This window comes from Notamacropus eugenii, chromosome 2 (genome assembly GCF_028372415.1).
Source record: "Notamacropus eugenii isolate mMacEug1 chromosome 2, mMacEug1.pri_v2, whole genome shotgun sequence".
Classification (NCBI taxonomy): Eukaryota; Metazoa; Chordata; class Mammalia; order Diprotodontia; family Macropodidae; genus Notamacropus; species Notamacropus eugenii.
Window position 1 is genome coordinate 461,818,655 of NC_092873.1, and position 25,627 is coordinate 461,844,281.

General features: G+C 39.3%; 1 protein-coding gene across 2 annotated transcripts in view; it reads left to right on the forward strand.

The window, feature by feature from the left end:
* Positions 1-25,627, forward strand: part of NMNAT2 (nicotinamide nucleotide adenylyltransferase 2) — a 192,854-nt gene that overhangs the window by 119,626 nt on the left and 47,601 nt on the right. The window contains exons 1-4 of one of the 2 annotated variants that reach the window (XM_072648433.1): positions 136-292; positions 19,446-19,534; positions 20,822-20,889; positions 23,937-24,015. In XM_072648433.1, the coding sequence (XP_072504534.1) occupies positions 274-292; positions 19,446-19,534; positions 20,822-20,889; positions 23,937-24,015 (255 nt within the window). In that variant the 5' untranslated portion in view covers positions 136-273. Of the gene's footprint in view, positions 1-135; positions 293-19,445; positions 19,535-20,821; positions 20,890-23,936; positions 24,016-25,627 lie in introns of those variants that run through there. The other variant, XM_072648432.1, reaches the window with a different exon arrangement.

The following is a 25,627-nucleotide window of genomic DNA, read 5'->3' on the forward strand; positions in this document are numbered from 1 at the left end:
CTTAACTTGAGATAAGGGGTCTAATAAAGGCATAATACTGAAGGCAGGCAGGCTCCTGTTAGGGCTCCTGAGGGAAGGCCTGCCTGGCTGCTGCAGGTGCAATCCTCTAAACAGATGGACTGGGTCATGTTCTGCACCAGCTGCAGCTTGTAAGAAGATTTCAAGGGCAGCTTAAGGCTCGGGGGTAGTAAAAAAAGCTGACTAAGAGGTCACAGAAGTCTCAGATGCTGTGGTTAAGCCCCTGGAGCTTAGAGAAAAGGTAGTAACTTAAGAATGCTTGGGAACTTGCATGGTAAGCACTGAAGGTCTTAATTAGAGACCTATATTCTTACCTAATCTGAGCCACCTTTTCACTGTTCTCCCTTAGAATGGGGAAGGTTCCAAACCCTCTGTTCATTTCTTTGATATCCTATGTACAGGATATCCTTCCATCCTGCCTGGAGTGAATGGTGACACTTCATAGAATATCCATACTGTTGTTTTAGGAATGTGACAAATGAAGGAATAGTTGCCAGTGCTAGAAAGGGGTGAGAAAAAGGGGAATCTATTCCTTAGGGGCATGTTAATATGGCAAGGACAGAGGATTTTGTAGAATGAAAAAATGAAATCACTTATTTCACTTTCTATGTACCAAGTATCATGGGTGTGGGAGCTACCTTCACTGACAAATGGCTACCCATCTATAACTTACAGTTTTAGAGATCTGCCTGAGCCGCAGAGAGGTTGATTGACTTGCCCGTGGTCACACAGCTAGTAACTGTCAGAAGAAAGACATGGTAACATCAGTTTAAAAAAAAAGATAAAGAATCTCAGTTAGATATTAGAATAAATAGAAGCCAAGGAACCAGATTTAATGAGATCCCCTCAATGATACCCTCTGAAAAACAGAAGTCTGAGCAAAGTAAAAATGAATGAAGTCATAAATTCTCAAAGAAACAACAGAATAAGGGTGGGAGGAAGGAAGGAAAGAAACATTTAGTAAACTTCTACTATTTGTCAGATGTTTTACAAATATTATCTCATTTGTTCTTTGTAGGTACTATTATTATCACCCCCATTTTACAGTTGAAGAAACTGAGGCAGACAGAAGTTCAATGACTTGCCCAGGGTCACATGACTCATAAGTGTCTGAGGGTCAGATTTGAGCTCAGATCTTTCTGACTCCATACCCACTGCATCACCTAACTGCCTCTGATAGAGGGCACTGCCATTCCCACTAGGTTTATTTTTGTTCATTTGCTACTAATTCCTAGTACACTTGTCCTGGTGTCACCTCAGCTGCCTGGTCAGGGCTGTTATTTCCATCCAAAAAGGTTGCCCCAGCTCCCTTCTCAAATGAAGTCTCCCATTATCTCTGCCATTGAGAACAGACTGTTTACCAAGAGGTCCACAGAGGATCCTACTGTTGAGGCCAAGCTCCCAGACACAAGGACTTTGCTGTGCTCGCCATGAAATTTCACTGAGGTCCTCTCCTAGCTCTTGAAGCTTAGGCCTCCTCCAGCCTCTGACACCTTGAAATCTCTATGGTTAAGACCCAGCTCCCAACTAGGAAACCTCAAAATGCTTGCCGAATGCCAGAATTTGAATAACTAGGCTGGTATTTCTATCCTAGAAGCCAGATGGCCAGGTTTTTTCCTTTTAAGTTTTGATAACTGTAGGTTCTTGCCACCCAGGAGCCCTGCCAGCTGGACCTGCCTCAACCACTCCTTCAAACAGTACTACACCTGAACAGATTTGGGGAAAGCCAAGAACACAAAAAGAAACGATGAAAAATATCCCATAAACTAGGACAAGAAAAGAATCTATTAGCTAATGAATGTATATAAAGGTAAAGCTAACACAACCAATGAATTATATAAAATAGAAGATCCAGGAAATAAAATTTCTAGAGAAATGTATGTTGAAGCACTTCTAGCAGTGAGGTAAGAAATGCTAAAGGACAAAACAAATTGCACACTATATATTTGTAAAAATTATCAAAAGAATCTTCTTTAGTCAGAAAAAAAGTGTGTGATGAGATAAAGTAACAATTAGAAAAAATGCAAAGCAACACCGAAAATTTAAAATCACCAGAGGAGTAGCAAATAAAGATCAATGATAATGAAAATAAAATGGAAGAACATACCCAGAAATGGATCTTAAAAAGAACAAATGGTCAAAAGCCAGCATCATAAGTTATGGGGACATATTAGAAGCTTTCCCAGTAAATAGAGGAGTAAAGCAAGGATGCCCATGCTCCCTGCTATTATTTGATCTATTTCCAGGAATTCTAGCAATGACAATAAGAAAAGAAAGAGAATTTAAAGGCATAAAGATAGGCAAAGTAGCAATGAAATCATTCTTATTTGCTAATGACATAATGATTTACTTTTTAAAATCCTAAACAGTGAGCAAATAGATTAATTGAGATAATAGTTTCAGCAAATAAGGGCCATGTAAAAACAAAAGACAGCAATGCTTTTTTAAAGCCATGAATGGATTTACAGCACAAAGCAGTAGACTTGGAACATAGACCAAGATGTTCAAAACTTATTAACTGGGATTCCTAAGAAGAAGGAAAAGGGGAGAAATTATACTCCATGTGAAAAACTAAAAAGAGAAAATTTTCCTAAGTGGCCAAGTATGAAAGAAAGAAAGAGAGAAACTGAAATATGTCTCTTAGGTATATTGTTATTAGATTTTAGAATTATCCAGAGAAATAGAGATCCTTAAAGTTTTAAAAGAGAAAAAGGCATTGCCTATTAAAAAAAAAAAAAGAAACAAAACCTCATACTCATCAGTAATAATACAGAGGAAAAAAAGGCCCAAAGTTAGGTGTAAGAATTTTTCATCTTGCACATTTGAGCATGTTATCTCAAAGGATAATCATTCAAAGCCAAAAGATAACCATTCAAAAGTCAGCAAGACCTCAAAGAATTTATCAGTAAAAATCTATGTAAGAAAAGATCTTATGTAAGCAGTCAGGGAGAAACTCCAAATATAGTCTTACTTTAAGTCTGCTACTCTATATAGCAGAGGTCATGAATTATGGGATATAAGCATTTATAACTGAATGAAAACAAACTTGAACTACAAATACAAGTTTGAGATACAAACGTATAGTATGACTAACAAAAATACAAAGTTTATACGTACACATGCATATGCATATATGAGTGTATATATTCATATGCACACATTTTTTGGTCTAGCCTTGTAATTTAGTTGATATAGGGAATTTCCAGTGAAGAAATTCCTTCTACCAATATAGATCAGTTATAGTAGAATAAGGATCACACTGAAAATAGTATTGAACAGTGGATTTGGAAGATGATTTTGATTTGAACAAGACAAATATGACTTTTAAGTGTTTGAGAGCCAGATTTGAACTCAGATTTTCCTGATCCACTGCATCCCCTAGCTGCCTCTGATAGAGAACATTCTGCCATTCCTATTAGGTTCATTTCTACTCATTCACTAACAATTCCTAATACACTTGCTGACCACTGAAGAAACAATAGATAATAAATGCTTAACCATTTTTAATTTATTGCTTACCAAATAATCCAATAGTTAACAGTATTGAGACATATTAACATTACAAAAATAATAATAGAAGAGGATCCCAAAGTTTCATTTTCAGATCAACAGTAAAGAAATTCCAAATCATAATTATTTATTTAATAAGCTAGAAAAGGTAGCTACATGAAGCGAACTAAGTAGAAGAAGAAAAATACATTTTGATCAAGCCAAAGTGGAACAATCCACAATTCTGAGCATATCAGTATTAACAAAGAAGCTCTTAATTTCAAAAAGGCAGAATTTAAACCTATACATTTTTAGATCATGATGCAATAAATTTGAAATAAACAACATGAATAAAAGATATAAGGCTACTCCAAAGGATCCATGATATCACTGACGTGGGTATTTCCTCTAATGTTGCTGAATTCAACCCATTCAGGCTTTTTATTCCTTTACAATTCCCTTTCATGTTCTTTCACAATTTTGCAACAGGGATTCTATCCAACATGCTGATTTCCTTTCTTAAATTTCCCTGATGTTGCATCAAACTTAATGTGATAGTCAGGCTGTCCAGTTATTTCCTGTTCTTGATATATGATCAGCCCATCTGTTTTCCCTCAGTCTAACATTTCTTCAAGGATATTCTTTATGACACTTCTAATTTCTCATTTGTAACCTGTTGTAGTCTGATCACACCCAAATGGAAACTTTAAAAAACATATGTGTGTTTGTATATGTGTGTATGTGTGTATAAAATAATTGACTTTAAAAGGAAAGCAAAAAACCCACAAGAATGCTAAAAAGTTGACAAAAACACTAATAAGAGCACATTCCAATTTATAGGCTGAAGCCAAAACCATTCTTAGAGCAAACAATTTAGTGCTGACAGCAATAAGACAGAAAAGTAGAAACTACTTCAGTTAATTTGCAGCTAAAGACACTGTCTAAGGAACACAGGAAAAAACCAAACCAGAGTTTACAAAAAGAAAGCTAATAAAGCTGAACAAATTATATAAAGCTGAAAACTTTAAAAGAAATTAAATTAATAAATAAAGCCTAGAACTGACTTTTGAGAAGGCCAATAAACCTTATAAACCTTTAGCGAAGAGAAAAAAAGGAGGTACAACACAAATCACCAAAATTAGAAATGGAAATATAGAGCTATAATCAGAAAGAAATTAAGGGTATCATCAGGGAATATTTATAATTACATGCTAATTCAAGTACTTAAATAAAATTAATGATTATTCACAAAAATATAAATGACAAATATTAGCACAAGAAGAGAGAGATAATGTAAACAGACTGATCTTAGAGTAAAAAATAAAGCAATTCTTCTATAAATTAGCCTTCTAAAAACATTGGCCCAGACAGGTTAATGACTAAAGTTAGTCAAGTTTTCAAAGAATCCTTGTATTACATATATAAGTCCAAGAAAAAGCAGAGGACTATCCAATACTTTCTATGAGGATAAAATTTGGTATTGATTTTGAAACTTTACAAAGATAACACTAAAAAATAAAACTATAAATTGATTTCCCTAATGAAGATGGATAGAAAAACCACTAAACCAAATACTAGCTAATAGAACATAGCAATATGGTGTTTTTTTTTAAATTGCCCATCATGACCAAGTAGAATTTGTAAAATTATAGTGGTCTGGTTAAATATTAGAAAAACCATAATATGTTATGGTAAGATTTTTTAAAAATTCATACAATCCCATTAGCAGATGTGGGAAAGGCTTCTGGTGCAATCAGAATTCATCTATAATTCTAAAAATATGATTCAAGGATACAAGTAAATTAGTTTTTCCACAATACAATAAAAGTATCTACTCAGACTTCTTTGAAACAAAGGTGCCCATGTTTACATGTCATAATATTAGAAATGTTAGTAATGTTAATAATATAGAAAAAATATTAATTATAGTAATAACTAGCATTTACATAGTGCTTCAAGGTTTGCAAAATGCTTTATAAATATTAGCTCATTTGATCCTGATGACAACCCTGAAAGATAAGGCTTATTATTGTCTTCATTTTACAATTGAGGAAACTGAGGCAATGAGATATTTAAGTGTCTTGTTGGGTTATGTAGCTAGTGTCTGAGGTCAAATTGGAATTCAGGTTTTCTTGACTGGAGGCCCAATGCACTGAGCCACCTAGTTGTGAGCAAAGGTTTTTATATGCTGTGTTGGAGTAGAGGCTTTAAACCTTTCCCCCCCCTGTTATGGACCCCTTTGGCAATTTGGTGAATCTATGGATTCCTTCTCAGAATAAAATTTTAGACATATAAAATAAAATACATAGAATTATGAAGAAAGACAATTATATTTAAATACAATTATCTAAATTTTTTTTAAAGTTCACAGACTTCAGATTGAGAATTCCTGTATTAATGAGATTAACATGAAAATGGAAAAATCAAGATACCATATTTGAAAATGAAATGATCATATACCTAAAAACTTCACCCTAACCAAAAATTGAGATAGAGAATTCCGCTAGCATGCAGATACAACCTAAAACCACAAAAATCACTCATATACTAATCATCTATCATGACATACCAACAAAATACTACATTTAAGTAATACCCATTCACAACAAAATTAAATATTTAGGAATGAATTTGCCTAGACGCATGCCCCCTTTAAAAACATCTATAAAAATTGAATGACTGATATGAAAGCTAAGTAACTTAAGGGACATTCAAGTTTATGAATGGGTCAGATCAAGATAATAAAAAAGACAATTCTCAAATTAAATTTATAGATTTAATGCAGTAGCAATAAAAATGTCATTTGGTTTCTTTATAAAAACTGCATTAAAAATGGCAAAATTTACAAAGAAAAGTAAATTGTCAAGAATATAGAAAGGTACTTTAAAAATTGAGGAAAATGAACTTAGTTTTCCATATTTTAAAACCTGGTAAATCGTCAAAAATATTACCATCAATTAATTAATAAGCATTTACTAAAAGTATGCTATGGGGTCAGGCACTATGCTAAGTGCTGGGGATGCAAAGACAAAGATAAAACTGATCAAAATTCTTTCCCTCAAGAAACTTACATATTAGTGGTGCAGATAATATGTGCATATATAAATATTGTCAGAATATATATAAGATATACTCTACTAAACAAGTAGAAGAAATTACTGGGGATTAGATGGATTAATTTGATTATATAATATACAGTTTAAAAACAGCATGATTAAGATAAAAAGAAAATGACATAGGGGCTAAAAAGTGAATGCAAACGTCAGCTGTCTGAATACCGTATAGGGATGTTATTGATGGGAATCAGGAGTTGGGTTGCAATTGAACTTGACTTCTGTGATTCTTCTAATTCTAAAATTCTCTGATTATCTTTTGTAACAGTATGTTATTGAAATACCATATTTTTGAATAGCATTGTTTTCTTTTTCAGAAAAATTTTTCTTTTCCTTTTTTTGATTTTAAAATTCCCTATTCCGGAGTGGGGAGTTTGGATTCAGTCAAAGGGCTGCACTTGAGGACCTGGAGGGCCACATGTGGCCTCAAGGCCGAAAGTTCCCCACCTCTGCTCTGTCTGTCAATGAGAATTTGTATAGCACCAACTATATGCCAGGGGCTCTTGGCTTTTTGTGTGTTATGAACCTGTCTTTGACAGGCTGGTGAAACTAATGACCCCTGCTCAGAATAATGTTTTTAAATACCTTTCAAAGACACCTAAGGGGCATAGTAGATGGATGACTTGAGTATGTATAAATCCAGTATCAGACACTTACTCGCTATGTGACCCTAAACAAGTCAATTACCTTCTGCCAGTCTCAGTTTCCACATCTGTAAATCAGGATAATAAGAGCACCTACCTTCCAGAGTTGTTGTGAGGAACACATGAGGAAATATTTGAAAAGTCCTCTGCCAACCTTGAAGCACCATATAAATGCTAGATATTATTATGAAATAAAACTATACGATTGAAAAGAAAACCAATTATATTGAAATATAATGATAAAATATTTTTTTTAATGTACAGATCCAGGGTAAGACCCCTTCCCTATAGGTAGATATTATCAATTCTACTTTACAGACCAGCGAAATAAAGTAAAGAAACTTATCCAATGTCACATTAACCCCTCTGAAATCCTCCCCCCACCCTGGGGTATTACTATGCACTTTGGCGAAAGTATCAGAATCCATGTCTTAGGACCAGCGACAGGCACTGGTCTCTTGTCATCTCTTGCTGGCTGGATTTTGCAGCTGAACTTTGGACAGGATAATGCCATGTGCTCCTGCTGCAAAAACGCATTGCTGATGGGGAAGAGAGAGGAGAGAGACAAATATTATTCTATTCCTTGATGCATTTTCCAAGAGATATACATTCCTAAAACCTGGGTTCTTTTTTTTTTCCAACTAATTCTACGGCTCAATTTTCAGCAATGTTGTCTTCTCAGATTTTAAGCTCTCAGTCTCTCTCATTTGCCCAGGGTAGAGAAAAGAGATGCTGGACTGTCCCCTAGTCTTTGTCTTTCCTTCCCCTTTCACATGTAAATGAACACACCCTTTCAAAACTTCAAAATCAGAATATGAAAGAGGGATGCTTTTACACCCCTTTATCTATGTTATCTGTCCCTTACATTCTTTAATTTCATCAAACTTGATGGGTTTCCCTCATCAAGTCCCCAGTTCAGCTTCATAGACATGAGTTATTATTTTCTAACTAATCATAGAAATGCTTTCAACCAACTCATGTGCCCTCTTCCAGACTGACTTCTCCCAACACCATCTTTCCAACATTTTCTCATCTTTGTATTATTCCCTTCTATTAAAATAGATAAAAGAAAGTAGACTATATGTGAATGCCAGAGCCATAATCAGCAAATTTTGTTCCTAATAACAAGAGGGGGAGGGAGGCCAGTCAGCCTATAAACCTCTAAATTTATTTGTTATTTGGGGAGGCGAAAGTAAGGGAGACTATCCCAGGATAGTCTTCACTAATAAATGGAAAGGAAATGTTTCCTGAATAAGACCACCATGAGTTAGGAGAGTATGGGAGGAAGCAAGCTGTGGGAAGGCGTGACTGATGCCTTCTAAATTTTCCATTTGGGGCCAAAGCCATGCGGCCCTGCCCTATTTACAGCTCTGGTATGAACGCATACATGTAATCTCTGAGTGTTTTGTGCCTGCGACCTCAAAGTCATCTTCTGATGATTACATCATGTCAGTTCAGGAAAAAAAGAACTTCACAATAAGACAGACAGGTGTCCATAGGCTAGATATGTCACCATAGACTCTGGCTGATTCCTGAAGATAAATGAAATTACTTGAAACAGCTTCATTTACCACAGCACAAATGTGTTCAGTCTCTAGCGCGATCAATACCAGAAAACTAGGGACAAAGCTGACATCTCCTGCATTCGAAGTTCTTTCCCATTCATCATATACACCCTTGGCAACTCAGCTGTAGTTTTAAAACAGGTTGGCAGTCACCTAACTGTCCTTCATCTTGACTTTGCAAAAGTTACTCAGAACTTCTCACCAGGCTCTTGTTGAAGAGACAGGGAGCTCGGGGCTGGGTTAGTAATGTAGAATCTTAGTCCTCAGAGATGGGTTCACCCACAAAGAGATGGGCTGGCATCATATGAGTATAGCTGGCTCTTTTCCAGGGAGGGTAGGATAATGAAACATTGAGGAATGACAGTGGGTGACCATAAAGTGCTAACAAAACAGAATTTCTTCCTTTCAATACTCTCACCTTGTTTGGCAAACAACAGATCTCTTCCCCATCTGAATCATCAACGCTGGCACCCCCCTATCCCCCACCGCCAAAAGGTTGCATGCTTGCCTAGTACAGGATAAAGTGCTTTAACCTGAACAATGTCTATTATGTTATTTTCTAAGGTTGCAGGCAACTAGGTGGTGCAGCGGATAGAGCACCAGTGAAGGAGTCAGGAGGACCTCAGTTCAAATCTCACCTCAGACACTTGAACTCACTAGCTACGTGACCTTGGGCAAATCACTTAACCCCAATTGCCTCATTCTGGGTCATCTCGTCATCCTGATGAATATCTGGTCACTGGATTCAGATGGCTCTGGAGGAGAAGTGAGGCTGGTGATCTACACAGCATTTCCTCACTCAAAGTCAAGTGCAAGTCATGTCATCATTTCTCTGATGGCATGGTCTTCTTCAGCAACAAAGGATGAACACACACACACAAGGGTGTTGTTGATTTTGTTTCAGAAAGGCAGTACAATACAGTGGAAAGATAACAGAACTTAGAGTCAAGAAGTCTTGGGTTCAAATCTTATCCCTGTAATTTATTAGGTATGTGGTAATAGAAAAATCACAAACTTTCTGAGCCTGTTTCATCATCTTCAATTTGGGGCTAATAATACCTATAGGACCTACTTGATGTGATAACATGAGAATAAAGTACTTCGGAAATGTTGAAGTATTAATAGATATTATCATCATCCTCATCATATCATTATTCTTCAGATAGAAATGATGTGGGTTCAAGACACTGTCTTATTCTTCTGTGTTTAGTGTTGGGGTAACTACAATGTAGGCAGATACAATGGTTAATTTTTGTGATTGAATACAAGTACTGGGAGGCAAGCCCATTTTCATAGACTCACTGAAACATCTTGGGGGACAACAGTGTGACGTGGATGATATGTACTTCTTCCTATTCCCACATGCTGTTGTTTCTTCCACTAGGTCTCTATGTTTGAAAATTTTTCTTCCCATATGGTTTGGAGAATATGAGTGTTTTGTATAATAACATCTATTAAAATATTCTTACATTTTTGTGGAGTATCTTTCGTGGAGTGATCATTGGTCACCATTTTATCTGTGATGATGCTCTAGTTTTATTATCGCTTAAATGACAAATTCTCAATCTGACGCTGAGGTCTGGAATGGGGATTCATTGACTCAGTTTATGAAAGACAGTAAGTTTCTGGTGTATTATCTGGCCCAGTGGTCATGTCTTTCTTAGTATTTGGTAGATGCTACATTTTTGCAACCTACAATGATATATCCATAGTTTCTACAGTATCCTTGAAAAGTTTGTTGTTATTTAGTTGTGGTTGCTTAAAGAAAATTTAGTGAGGTGAAAATAAGATTATTTTTAAATCAACCTTTCCAACATATATATACGTATATATGTGTGCATGTGTGTGTGTGTGTATATGTGTGTGTGTGTGTGTGTGTATACATACATTACAGCCTGCAATGAGTTGGGTTGGAATTCTTTTGGTGATCTAATTCCCTGTTCCCTGTTTTCACAATGGATTGTCCCCTTCTCTTTCTACTCAGATTATCCAGAGAAACATAATGGAACCATTTTACTTTGGGGGACTCTGAGGGGTTCCACTAAGACATTTCCATGGACTCTTGAAGGAGAAAAAAATGTCTAGTGAAGAAAGGACTAGAGGAAGCAGTACTTGTCCATGACAGTTTTTCAAAGGAAAATTTCCACCACAAACAAAGCCAGAGTTATCACCATTGTCTTGTTCTGCCATCTTCACAAACAAAAATTGAGTTTCATATATTCCTGCATGCATTTATGCACAAACACACATGGGGATATTACCTGTTTCCCAAATGCATCATATTAAAAAACCTGAATTCCTCTCTTAGAAAGAAATCTCTGATGTGAATTTTGTTTAAATAGATTTTATTGATTCATTTTGTTCACAAGGCAGTCATTTCCTGATTTCCTGATTCCCTACCTAATAAAAAATCAGTGATCCTTCCTTGTAACAAAGAAAGGCAATTAAGCAAACAACCCATTCAGTAACCATTTCTGACAGTATATGGAACATTCTGCACCCGTAAGCCCATATCTTTCTATTAAAAGGAGAGAGTGACATTTCATCATTTGTTTTCCAGTACCAAGATGTATCACTGCAATTGCTGGAGCATGTAGTAAACAATTAATGTTTGTTGATCTAACAACTTCTTTTCGTTTACATTATTGTAGACCTTGTGGATTTCATTCTCTCTGTTCTATATCAATTCATTCAAGTCTTCCTATGTTTCTCTGAATTCATTATATTTGTTGTTTCTATTTATATCCACTTATCATAGTTTTTTGGCCAATACCAACCAATGGATATTCACTTTGTTTCCTGGTTTTTGCTTGCAGAAAAAAAAAATGATGCAATGAAGATTTTGGTAAAAGTGAGGGCTTCTCTATCTGTCTTTAATCTCTTTGAGGGGTAGACATGTGATGAACTTTAGCTCAATAGACTGTTTTTTTTTAAATGAATGAGCTTCCAAATAAGGCATTTTAAATTGAGGTAAAGTCACCACCTGAGACTGGCACAGAGTCTCAGTTTTCTTTCTCTTTCTTTCTTTCCTTCCTTCCTTCCTTCCTTCCTTCCTTCCTTCCTTCCTTTCTTTCTTTCTTTCTTTCTTTCTTCCTTCCTTTCTTTCTTTCTTTCTTTCTTTCTTTCTTTCTTTCTTTCTTTCTTTCTTTCTTTCTTTCTTTCTCCCTTTCTTTCTTTCTTTCTTTCTTTCTTTCTTTCTTTCTTTCTTTCTTTCTTTCTTTCTTTCTTTTTCCCTTTCTTTCCCATTTCAGTATTCTGGAACCCCAAAGAGCAAATCTTGTCACAATAGATGAGCTCTGTAGAGGGCTAAGGCTCTTTGAGAAGGTTAGGAGGGGGGAGGGGGAGACATTTTTCTTCCTGGAGAGAGCTACTCTGATTGATTTTCCTCCTTTCCCATCCTCTGAGAGGTCTGTCAAAAGTGACAGCTGTGTAACTGAAGGTCATAAATCATCCCCCAGCTGCTAAGACAAGGAGAGCCAAATTCTCTCAAGCTAGGGACAGGTGATGGCCCATGTGATCCACAGTAATGAGAGAATGAATGTGCCACTCTTTTTTCTCCCTAATTGTCTGTTTGGTGTTACTAACAGTAGCAGAGGGACAATTGGGAGGAAATCCAGGAGGCTTCTCTTCCTGGGGGAATTCAGGGAATCTAGCATAAGGAGGTGGTCTTGTGACGAATGATGGTATGGAAGGACTTAAAGAGAGCTGGGTGGGCAAGGGGCTAGGGGCTAGGATCACCCAGATCCTAGAACAAGAGCCTCCTAAATGGGAGGTTTCCAATGTAATCCCTACCTAAGCTAGTCAGTGTTACACTCAGAAGAAGGCCCGTTCTGCAATCATGACCTATCTATCCCTCACCCTCACAAAATTTCTACAACTTTTGCAAACTCTCCCAAAGTAAACCCTAATTAAAATCAATCCTATGCCAGGAAGAAGGTCTTCTGAAAGAAGGTACAAACTGGCTGTCCCTAGGGGAAAATCTGCTCAACTTGTGTGCTCTGCTGGTGGGAAGCAAAGATAATAGCGATGAAGACCTTGTCTTGCATTTGTGAGGATGAGTCATCCAGTCCATCATCCAAAGAGCTAGATTTGTGCTGAGTTCACTACACCCACTACTCCTGGTCTAGTTGTGGCCATCATGAGATGGTCAACAAGCATCAATTAAGTGTTTACTCTGGGCCAGGCACTGTGCTAAGTGTTGGGGATACAAAGAAAGGCAAAAGCATGACCCTTGCCCTCAAAGAGCTTACATTCAGATTGGGGAGACTACATGCCAAAAAATTTTACTCTCAAGATAAAGCTATTTGTCCTTCATTCTCAAAGAAAACCATGACATCAGGAAGTTGATGCCATGACTGGCAAGTGAATTGGATTTAAGTGAGGGAGGACTATGCATAGTTACCAGGCTCATTTTGTTCTCCAGAGCCATCTGGGTCCAGTGGAGAAATATAGATCAGGACAGCTGGAGATGACAGAACAACTGGCTCCCAGATGAAAGATAATCTCAGAGGAAAGACTCTCAGAGTAGATTAGAAGTGGGACCAAGAAATGTTTCTTGAAGAACGTCAAATTTGATCATTGATTTTCAGCTAGAAGGAATCTTTAGAGATTATCTAGTCCAACTCCTTTCATTTGACCAAAAAGAAAACGGTTCCCCAGAAAATGGAAATGACTTGCACATCACACAACTAGCAAGCAACAGATTCCAGTGCTTTTTTAATCTACAGATCCTACCTGCTCCTGCCTTCTTGGTCCAAGCAGAGTAGGAGTATCCCTGGTCTATATAACAGCCCTACAACTATCCAAAGAAAGCCACAGTATTTTCCCTAAGTCTTTTCTACCTCAATCTACACTTCTGTACCTCCTGACTCCAAAAGCCCCCAGGCATCCACAAGTACAAAACTAATGTGTTTAAAAGCAGCTTCTCTGCCATAAATAATGAGAGGCAGAGCATTCAGAGGTGGCAAAAAGTTACAGAAGAAGTGCCTGGGCCATTTGACTAATGAATAAGGTAACATATGATGCATCTTTTATAATGGGTGAGGATGTCACCTATGTGGAATGTAGGCTGCTTCTGGGAGAGGGTAGCATGCAGCATCCTAGCAAGGATCACCATCAAGTGATGAAGGGTATGTGAATTTATTGCATAAATATTCTACTTTGCATAATATTGTACATGTTGTGTTATGTACCACATGTGAATGTATTTATAAAAATATATATGGTGTATGTGATTTGCAAGGGCTGGGAACTTTGTCTAGAGGAGAAATGTTGCAAGTGTTGAGCTGTTTTCCCTTTTCCTCATCTTTCCTTTTTTTCTTTTAAGTTTTAAAAATTCCTTTTGCCTTTCTACCATAGTTATGTCTAGCTCAATGACCTTCCCACTCCCTCTTCCACACTATTTCTTGTTTGAATAATTTAGGATAATAAAGTTTGTTCAACTATGCTTTCTGATGGTTAGTGTCGGTAATTGTGAGGCACTGTAGAACACATCAGGAGTTGACAACATGCTCTTCTAAGATGGAAGGCCAGGTGCAGGGGTAAGTGTTGGATGCAAAGTGCTTTGTAGACCTTGAGATACCATAGAAATGGGAGCTATGATTAGCAACATGGAGAAGTGTCAGTGGATCCTGAACCGGCCTCAGAGTCAGGGAGACCTGGGTTCATATCCTCCTCTAAGACATCTTGGTCTTGTGACCTTAGGTAGATTACTTCTCAGTGACTTGGACAACTCTTGAAGTATCTGAGTACTGGAGAAGGTATCAATGGGCTTTGATAGAGGGAATTTCCTCATCCATGGAAATCATAGATTGTGTTCCTCTCCTTATTATCATTATCCCCCCATAATACCTAGCAGAGAACTTTGAACATAGTAGCTGCAATAAAATTTGTTGTGAAATGAATGAATGAATACTTAGCTTGGCAAGAAAACCATGGGATTTCTCTATTCTAACCCCATTGACTGAACTAACCTAGCCCAGCCTCATTTAGTCTCTGGCTGCAGTGCTGATCCTTTAATTTTCCAGGGCTTAATTTCACTATAACTTAAAATGTATGCAAATCTAAACCTGACCATTTTCCACAAATAATAAAAATCAAGGAGAGAATGGAACTCCACCAGTTAAGGGACTTGGAAGGGGTCATTCTTAATTCCCAATGAAAAGAAAAAAATGGAGTTAGCAGCTGGTGTGTCAACCACAGCATTGCCTCCAATAACTCTCCAGAAGGAGGGAGTTGATTACACATGGCAGTCAAGCTCACTGTGTTGTCAGCAGGCAGACAGAGCGTGTCTGTCTTATGCATTTTTATTAATGGACAGCCCCTCAGTGTTGTGTCATCCATAGGCAAGCTGTACGGACCATATCCTAACACAAATTGACAGGAAGCTACATTTCCTTGGATCCACAATCCTTCCTGAATTGTGAGTTTGAATTTATACCTAGAGCCTAAGGAATAGCTGGGACAAATCGGTGTAATGCAGTGGAGTGCCTTGAGGTTGTCTTCATTAAGAGGAGAGAAATAAGGCAGTTTGACCACCCAAAAAATGACTCAGAATAGAACATTAAAAAAAAAAGAATGACGTTGGCTTCTTCCTAACTCTAGAAGTGCCAAGCTTGAAGAAGATATAGACTTGGAAGCCCTGGCATTCTGTTTAATTTTAACCAATCCCACTCCCCACCCCCAAGCAGAACCACAGAGGGGACCCCTGCCATTCCATGCCTTTCAAAAAGACCTATGGAAATGTCCTGGGAAGCCCCTACTTTGGGAATAATCCAAGCCCTGCAGGAGCTAATCCCAAATAATGATTTTTTAAAAAGCCAAGAGTTCAGTTAGTTGTGGCAGTGGGAAGGAATGCTTAAAAATAATTCCAAGATCCTTCTTAGATGGCAAATAAACCATTGACCCCACTTTGTATAACATACAGAAAAAAGTAATCTCCCCCCTCCCCCCAATCTTAGGCTTCATGCATTCAGAATTCCTTTTGAGAGGAAATGAAGCAAGCAAACGAGAAGTGACACAGTCTTTTCTACTTTGGTCCAGCTTTGTGCTGTTTGAAAAGTTATTCTTGCTTTGTGTTTCAGATTCCAGTCATTTCTCTGGGATTCCCCCACTACATCCGCCCCAGCCCCACCACACACACACACACACACACACACACACACACACGCACACACACACACCCCCCTCTCTTGTCACCACTGAACCTTCCTTGGCAGCAAAGAAAAATAATTAAACTAAGCTAACCATCAAAACAATTGCCTGACATCATATACAACATTCCACACTTGCAATCCCAAATCTCTCTAGAAAGAATAGAGGAAAATGCATTTCATTATCTGTTCTTCCAGACCGAGCAAGGTCATTGCATTTAATCTGAGCTGGCTGCAGTTTAATGGTTCTTTCCTTCACATTATTATTGTGAATGGGTGTGCAGTGCTGGTTATTTTGTTCTGCATATGAGTCTTCTGTTTCTTTGAATTCCTCCTATTCATCTTTTCTTTCAGAGCAACAAAATTGTATTGCCTTGATGTGTCACAATTTGTTTAGTCAGGCCACCTTGATAGGTACCCAGAATCACAGAATTTCAGAATCAGAAGAGACACTGGTGGTCTTCTGGTCCAACTCATGCTATAAAAAAGTCCATTCTACATCATAGATCATAAGTTTGCCAATTGCTTAAAGACCCCCATTAAAGGATAGCACACTCCCTCCCCAGGCAGCCCATCCACTATGGGATAAATAAACTCCTGAAAAAGAAAAAGGTTAAATTTACCTGTTTGCATCTTCTATCTACTGCTTTTAGTTCTTCTTTCTGGAGCCAAATAGAAATTCTGTCATGTGACATGCCTTCAAATACTTGCACATAGCTTTGATGCCTCTTGTCTAGCCTAAATGTACCCACTTCCTTCTACTGATTCTCATGTGGTATCCACCTAAGGTCTTTCACCATCCTGGTTTCTCATTTCTGGATGCTTCCAGCTTCTTGATGCCCTTTGGAACATATGGTACTTGGCCCTGAATTCAATACTCCAGATGTGGTCTGACTAGGGCAGAATACAGTAGGGCTATCACCTCCACCTTTTGACAAATTCCAGGATTAAATTAGTTTTTCCCACTGCCATGTCACACTATTCACTGATTAAGTTTGCAGTTCAGTGAAACCTCCAAATCTTTTGCCAGATCATCTGCTATCCAGATATTCTTCTCCTTTCTTTCATTTATGAAATTGATTTCTATGTTTATCCCCATTACATTTTATGTTTGAGACAGCTAGAGGGTTCAGCGTATAGAGCACTGGGTCTGGAATCAGGAAGACCTGAATTCAACTCCATCTTCAAACACTCAGCTGTGTGACCCTAGGCAAGTCACTTAGCCCTATTTGACTTAATCTGCTGGAGAAGGAAATGGCAAACCACTCCAGTATCTTTGCCAAAAAAAACCCCAACAAAACAAAAAAACTAACTCCATAGTACATGGGGTCACAAGGAGTTGGACACAAGAGAACAACACTTCATATTATTTAATTCAGTCCAGTCTGTCTAGTCTAGCCTAGTCTGTCAGATTCTTTTTTGGGTTCGTTACACCTCTTCTAGTATTTTTTTTCTAATAGTTTTCCTACTACTCTGTGTCACTTTCTTTCTGTCTCATTATCTCCTTAAAGACCAAAGCCATGTTAAGACCTCTACTTTATGTTAATGTATGTGTCATGCTTATTTGTATGTATTTTTTGGAGTTTCCCTAACTTTCCAGACAATTTTCATCTTATTCTTTTCCATGTATTTTGTGATTCTGACACACTTGACCTTGTCCCTGGAAAACCCATGCTTTATTCATAGAGGTCAAGGAATGGAATCTGCATCTTTCTCTTTTAGGAAATCGGAAATTTACAATCTTCCTCTTTTAGTTTTTCTTCTTGGGAAGGAAATGAAGGTTCATCTTTTGCAAGGAAAGGGGAAATTTTCTGGGTATACTTTAATATAATTCACAAGTGTGCAAAGACCTCTAGAGGGAGTGAGTTTCCCATCACTTAAGTTTATAGAGAGAAGACAGAAATAGGCACTTTTTAAGGAGATTCCTGTTCCAGTACAAGGTGGATTTGATGACCTATAAGATCCGTTTCAACTCTGAATTTCTTTGAGGTCTGTGAAATTTCTTGTTCCATAAAGGGTCCTTGTCATAAAAGAGCTGGGAAGGACCAGAGTCCTAAGCCAGTCAAAATTGTGTCTGGAGCAAATTTATTTGGGGGAAGAGAATAGAGAGAAAAGAGACAATGAGACTGGCATTTTGGAAGCATCAGCACTGGGCAGGAACAACCTACCCTCTAGATGTTCCTATCCCCAAATTGGTGAGGAAAAGCAGTCTTGTAGCTCTGAGGATGTGTCTCATGTCTTTGGTTGTCAGATAGGAAATATGGGAGTATATTATCCAAGGAGGAAGTATTAACCTCATTGGATATCAGAGCTCTGAGACAAAATATTTCACCTAAGTTTGTCATAGCTCTGGGAAGTACTTCAACTTTTGCCATTTGAAGCCTAAAGTAAACCTGGGAAGTGTTCTTTATTTCCTTTACCTTTTTTAATTTTCTTTCTTTCTTTTAAAAATTCTGAATTTAAATCAATTTCATAAATTTAATTCTGAATTCAGCTAGGTAGAACTATGGGTAGAGTGTCAGACCTTGGATAACAATAGACTCCATTTACCAGTGTATGAATGGGCATTGTAGATAGACAATGACTTGATCTGGAGTTGAAGGGGGGAGTAGGCTAACTTTCCTTTGGAAAATTGTAAATTTCTTTTACATTTTCTTTACCAAACTGCAAAAATAGTTTTTCTTTTTGACTATTAACTATCTTCAAAAGCCCTTTAAAAATTTTTTTAGTGAGTTTTCTCATCTATGTAATTCAATAGTGAGCAATCAACATCTCTTTCATGTTTAAGATAGGCTTTTTTGTTACTGTTTTAAGAATTTAAGAATTTAAGCAATAACTTAAGATAACTTCCAATAATACAGACTAATAATTTTTTGAAAGATATTTTTATTAAATTTCCTCTGAGCTGCAACATGTTCCCATAATTTTGATGTTGTTCAGTCATATCCAACTCTTCATGACCCCATTTGGGATTTTCTTGGCAGAGATACTGGAATGGTTTGCTATTTCCATCTCCAGCTCATTTTACAGATGAGGAAAGTGAAGCAAACAGGGTTAAGTGACTTGCCCAGGGTTGCACAGCTAGTAAGTGTCTGAGGCCAGAGTTGAACTCAGATCTATCTGACTCCCAGTCTGGCACTCTATCCACTGTGCTACCAAGCTGCTCATTCCCAAAATAGAATACCTTAAGGATGCCTTTAATAGCACCTGTTTCCAAATCCCTTTGCTTGAAGGACTAGAAACCCTGATCTCTAACCTTTTTGAATCATCAATAATTAATAATAATCAATAAACATTTATAAAGAGCCTACTATGTGCCAGGCACTGTGATAAGTACTGGAATCATAAAAGCTGTATTCAAAATGTTGGACTATTATGTTTAAAAAGAAGAAAATATGAATGATTCTTGGACTCTAGGAACCAAAAGGATTTATTTCCATTGCAATCACCTTTTCTCTTCTTTAGAAAGAGCCAGGGATTATTTGCACAAGACTGGAAGGTTTATTGTGATCGGTGGAATTGTTTCTCCTGTCCACGACTCCTATGGAAAACAGGTGGGTTCTATCTCTTTTGGCCTGTTTTTCTTGTTCTACCTCTGACAGAAAGAGCTGGCACAATAATTAAGGTTTTGTGAAGAGTAAAAACATGGAAACTCCCATCACAGTCCTCATCTCTAAACTGCAGTAGAACCTGATTGAAAGAGTAATGGGGCCAGCTGGGAGAAAGCAGATGCCAACCCCTCTTGGAGATGAGGCGTCAGCTTCACAGTGCCAAGCTGAGTCAGTCCTAATTAGATGAGGGCCCAGTGCACCTGGTGAGCAAAAGTTGGGGTAGCTTCCAAACCTGAAGCAAATGCAACAGTTTTGGGGGAGAGCCAGCAGTATAGGGGTTAGCTTCCTCTCTGCAGACATGAAAACTCTGAGGGTTGGGTTCCTGCTTTCCTGAAACCCAGTTTAGGAGGCAGAATTCTGTTCTTCCCTGCTGTGTGTCCCAGAAAGATTCCAGGGTTTGTTTTTTTATTTTTTTAAGGAGTAACACAGATTCCTTTGAGTTCTCATGATGCTCCTCCTCCCTGGTTCCCTTCTCCCTTCCAATCCCATTGTCACCATCTGATTTGTCTGATGCCAAGCCAGACAATGGCCGAGATTGAACTGGGGGACAAAGAGGCATTTGTTGGTTGGACATCATCTTTGTATTGGGTACAGAGTATATTTGCTAAATAAATATTGAATAAAGGGTAGGATTCTGGGATTTTTGTCCAGGGCATAGGTAATCTTCTGGATTTCCTTGGCTTCTTTCTTATTTCACTCCCTTTCTAGGTCCAATAAAGGTGTACAAATGAATGGATGTTGCTGATGGTGGAAGTTCAGCTAAATCCTTAATCCAGGAATGGTGCCCTCTGGGTTGATGTGATTTAGGAACAACCGTAGTAATTTGTGAAGCCTTATATTTTGGGAAAGGAAAGTAGTGAGCTCTGGAGGAAACAGCATGAGGGTAGGACATGTACCCTACACCCAGAATGCTCTCCTTCCTTACCTTGAATATCTGGCTTAATTCAAAACTCAACTCAGATGCCCCTCCTTGAAGAATGCCTTTTCTAAGTCTACTAGATGCTAATGCCTTCCCCTCTTAGGTTAAACACCTACTCTTTAGGTGTCTTTAGGTACCAATTTAAGTACTTTTCTTCTCCATTAGAATATAAGCTCTTTAAGAACAGGAATTTTTCCCCCCACCTTTCCTTTATATCCCTAGCACTTAGCGCCGTGGCCTGGACCATATGAAAAATCTGGTTAATTGATTAATAGGGCAGTTTTCTAATGATTGCTTTGTCCCTTTCCCAGGGTCTGGTGTCTAGCCGACATCGTCTGATCATGTGCCAACTGGCTGTGCAGTCTTCTGATTGGATCAGGTAAGGTGGACCTGATTAACGTCCTTCAACAAGATGAAATGTGGCAGGTAGCAAAGGGAGTCAGAGAGAGAGAGAGAGAAGGCAAGACAGACAGACAGACACTGAATTCTTCCATTTAGGCTATTCAGAGACCTCAAAGGAGAAGAGTCATCAAATCCATTCATTCCAGCCTTGGGCTGTCTTCTCCATGCCCATGTAGCTTGCCATTTTCCCCTGAAAATTATTTAAGGTTGGAAGACGTTCCCTTCAAATTGTGACCTCAAAGCCCTAGGCTGACTTCTCTATAGAGCTACCAAGGTTATCCAATGGCCCTGGTTCAGGAGATACAAGGTGCTCTTCAGAGAGGCTTCTCTGGGCCAAGGTTGGCTCCCATTCAGGGTTGGGGATCATGGTGGTGGTGTTTTTCTGAAGGAGAATTGGTTGCGGACACCCAGGGGTTCAGAACTGCCCTTTCTGGACTGGAGGTCCAAGAGAATAGCCTTTGGCCTCACCCCTTTCTCCTTCATCAGATAATCACAATGCATAGATCTCTGGCTAAGAGGAGAGATGCTATTCTCTGTTTAAGCTCACAGTATATAATTACAGAAAGCTTCTACCAATTATGCTAATTGCCCACCAAAAGAAGTTTCCATAGTTATAATCTGCATGAGAAGATGGGCCTTCTCATACTAGTAGGCTTTTTATTTCACAGTTCCTCTCCTAATGAAAGTAAAAATAAGTTGTACCTATAAGTTTCTAGAAAAGGAAGGGAGAGTGATGGGAAATTAAACTCAATGGGAAGAAAGTAGAAAGAAGAGGGAGTCCATTGGAAATGAGCCTGGAGAAGAGACAAAAAATAATGATCACATAGGTGTATAAATATTTATGTGTATATATATATATATATATACGTGCATATACAGATAGACAGACAGACAAATAGGTAGATGTATGCTTGGGAACACACATACATGTATATGTGTATTGGTATGTATATATGTATGTATGTGTCTGTCTGTCTTTCCTCTCTCTGGAGCTGACCTGTTATTTCATCAGTGGTACATGGAAAGAACTTCCTTCACCAATCTAGATCAGTACCTTGTCTTTTTATTTTACTTGAGAACCAGATTCCAGAGTGGAAACCCCTTCCACTGACACAGACTGGCAACTCCTGTAACTTAAAGACTTTCCTGGGACCACAGAGAGGTTAAGTGACTGGTCCAGAGCCACAGAGCTATTCTTTTTCTGGAGCAGAATTTGAATGCAGGCCTCCCTTTCTCCCTGACTTCTCTCCCCTTAAGAATCTTTTAACTTCATGTCGGGCCTTTTTATTTTAAAAGCTCAGATACTTTCAAACTTTCTTATTTCTTATTTAATTATTTCTTATTTAAGAATCAGGTAAGACAAACAGGATGCAGATGAGGATGCAATCTCAGAGAAGCCTTGACTCAATGTCTGTCATGAAGAGTACCCATGAGTGAGCCACACAGGGAGAAATCAGCCACAGGAACTCCTAGCACTCTGCCTAGGTGCCCCAGCTGATGTGGGGGGGAAGGGGGGGAGGGGAAGATGCATTAATGGCTTGTAGTTTAGTAGGGGAAAAAACAACTAGACTCAGGCTCGTGAAAAAGTTGTCTGATTCTGATAGATTTAATACACTGAGATCAATAGAGCAGATCAGAGCCATAGAGACAGATGTCCAGACCCAGAGTGCCAAAGAAATGAAATCCAGTCTGTGGCTCCAGCAGGGAGGCTGTCAGGACATGGCTCAGTGGGGGAGTCTGCTTTGCTGTGGTTTTGATGCCTGCACATGTCCACATCTCTATGCATGTGCCTAGAAGAGCTGGCGGGTGTGTGTATGTGTGTGTGTGTGTGTGTGTGTGTGTGTGTGTGTGTGTGTGTGTGTGTGCGCAAGCGCGTGTGCCCCCTTGGGCGTGTGTGAAGGGAGGCCTTTGGTATGTGCATCCTCTCGAAGCGTTTTTAATTAGCGAGATCACATCTCTGGAAACCTGAGGTGGGGAGGGGTAAAATCCTCAGCCACTAAAAAAACGTTTGAGAAACATCCCAATTTAGCAGCTCATTAGTTTTGCAATTAAGTCAGAGTGCTGTGTCAGGCCAGAGCACCCAGATGATCCCTGCTCACTTCACAACCGGACAAGCAGGGGAAGGGAAAAGGCTTGAGAGCTCTGCTGCCCGTCTGAAGTCCTCAGCTCCCTCTGGGCCCCAGACTCATTGTCTGTGGGGAGAGGGTTGAGGAGCTGAATCCTAAAGGCTCATGCCTAGAGCAAGAAGCCAGGGTCCTCAGAAAAGTACCGAAAGACAAATGTCAGGTACTTTCCTCGGGGGACAGCTTCCTCTGGGGAGAACTGCAACGAGCCAGTCCACCAAAAAAACAAAAAACAAAACAAAAACAGTAAGAAAAAACAACCCCAAACCAAAGCAAACAAAACAAAACAAATCCAGCCTTGCTAATCTCCTGGTTTGGAATTTCATCCTAGTATATTTTCCTTTGTATAAGCCCCCTTGCTAAGCTTGCCAATCTCTCTGTCTCTCTCTCTCTGTCTCTGTCTCTGTCTCTCTGTCTGTCTGTCTCTCTCCCCCACTGTCTATATCTCTCCCTCTCCCTTTTTGTCTTCTCTCTTTTTCTGTGTCTCTGTCCTCTGGTTGTTTCTCCTCTCTCCTCCCTCAGTCTTCCTCTTCCCCTCTGCCCCCCTCATTCTTTCTCCCCCTTCTCTGTCTCTATCTTTCCCTTTCTCTTTTTTATCTCTTCTTTCTCTCCCTCTCTCCCTCTCTCCCTCTCCCCCTCCCTCTCTCTCTCTCTCTCTCTCTCTCTCTCTCTCTCTCTCTCTCTCTCTCTCTCTCTCTCTCTATTTCTCTCCTCCCTCCCTCCCCCTTCTGTCTATCTGTCTGCGTCACCATTCCTCCCTCCCTCTCAGCTACATCCTAAGTCAGTTGTTAATATACAAGTCATTATGGAAATGCTGGCTTTCAGGACTGGAAGTAGGCAACAGGAAAAAGGGGAGAAGTTTTGGGTGTAGAAATGAAAATCTCCTTCTGATATCTTGCAGGGTGGACCCCTGGGAGTGCTATCAGGACACGTGGCAGACAACCTGCAGTGTGCTAGAACACCACCGGGACCTCATGAAGGTGAGCCACAGTAGTCAGGGCTCCACAACACACAGCCTCACCTCTCTCCTCCTTTTTTCTCTTCCCCTCTCTCCTCATCCCTATTTCTCTCCCTTATTGGCTCTATCGCTCCCTCTTCCTTTTTATCTCCTCTCTCTTTTTGTCTCCCTGTCTCTGTCTCTCAGATTTTCACAGCCACACGGTAGCCCATAGCAGGAGCCAAGTATCATAAGGTCTCAGCAGGTAAGATGAGACCATGGGATGATAGAACCCACAATCTGAGTCAGGATTTGGATGAGACTCTGAGGTCAGAGGCCATCTGTTCTTATTGTCCTCATTTTTCTTCTGGGGAAATCGAGACCCAGGGAGTTTAAATGGCCTGCCCAAAGTGTTAGGGGTAGTAAGCATCAGAGGAGGGATTTGCACTTTTTTTTTTTTTTTTTGAGATTGTGTTTTCCTGGCTCAGCGTGGCTGAAAGTGCAGCAGCCATTCATGGACCAATCCTGATACCAACTGGCATAGAAACTTTAACCTACTCCATTTTTTCAACCTGGACTGGTTGGCCTCTCCTTAGGAAGTGGGGTAGCCCTCCTTGGGTTGGGGTGAGGGTACTCACCATACGATTGCTGAATTCATTGTACAGACTTGATTAGCCTGAGCCCAGCTCTTTTACCTCAAGTGGATCCATCCACCTCAACCTCCTACAGTAGCAGAGGTTACAGGCATGTGTCACCATTCTTGGCCAGAGGTTGGGTTTGAACATGAGTTCTCTGACCTTTGGGCTGGTGAAGGGAGGATGTCACTGGCATGGATTTAAGCACAGGGAATGAAAACAAACCTCTTTTTGTTTGGTTTGGTTCTTCAAAACAAATCCAATGGATTGGAATATGGGGAAACCTGAAGAGCAGGGAAAGAAAGGAGGCTGAGGCTGAGGCCGGTTCCTGGAGGTATAGCACCTTCTGGGCCTTGGTTTCCTGGGAGACTTTGAGCCAGACCCTTCCTTTCCAGCTATAATGCAGCTCTGGCCTGGGGCCAGATGGGTACCATACTTGCAGAACCCTATGGGGGATGGGAGGGGGAAGAGCAAGATAAAATTAGGGAAAGAAAGTCTTACGGGAAGAGGAAAAATGGAGCCCAATAAGCACCAATTGTGTTAATACAGGATATTTTGGAGAATGTGACTTTCCAGGGAGGGCAGGCAATCAAAATCCAGGCTTACCTTACCTATTCAGGACAATAGTCCTTTTACCTCAACATTACTAGGAGCTATATAGTTCATACATTAGGAGTCATAGTTCACAGATCCCAGAAAGCCCAAGAGTGTTGGATAATTCCATAGCAATTATCTTTAGTGAAAATAGAGGAGAACAGTGGCTCCATTCCTGTACCCTGCCCCATCTTGGTGGTTCCCATGTACTACATGTCTCTTTTCTCCCCTTTGGAAAGAATCATCTGTGGTAAGCTCAGATAATGTTTCTGTCCTAGACCTCATGCCCAGAGAGATGTGACTTGACTTACCCAGACTATTCAGTATCTTCCATCACACTCACACCTTTAATCAGAAGCTTCCCTCTACTTTCTGACTTGTTGCTACTTCTGGTGTTGAGGAACAGAAAGAAAAAGCAGACAGAGA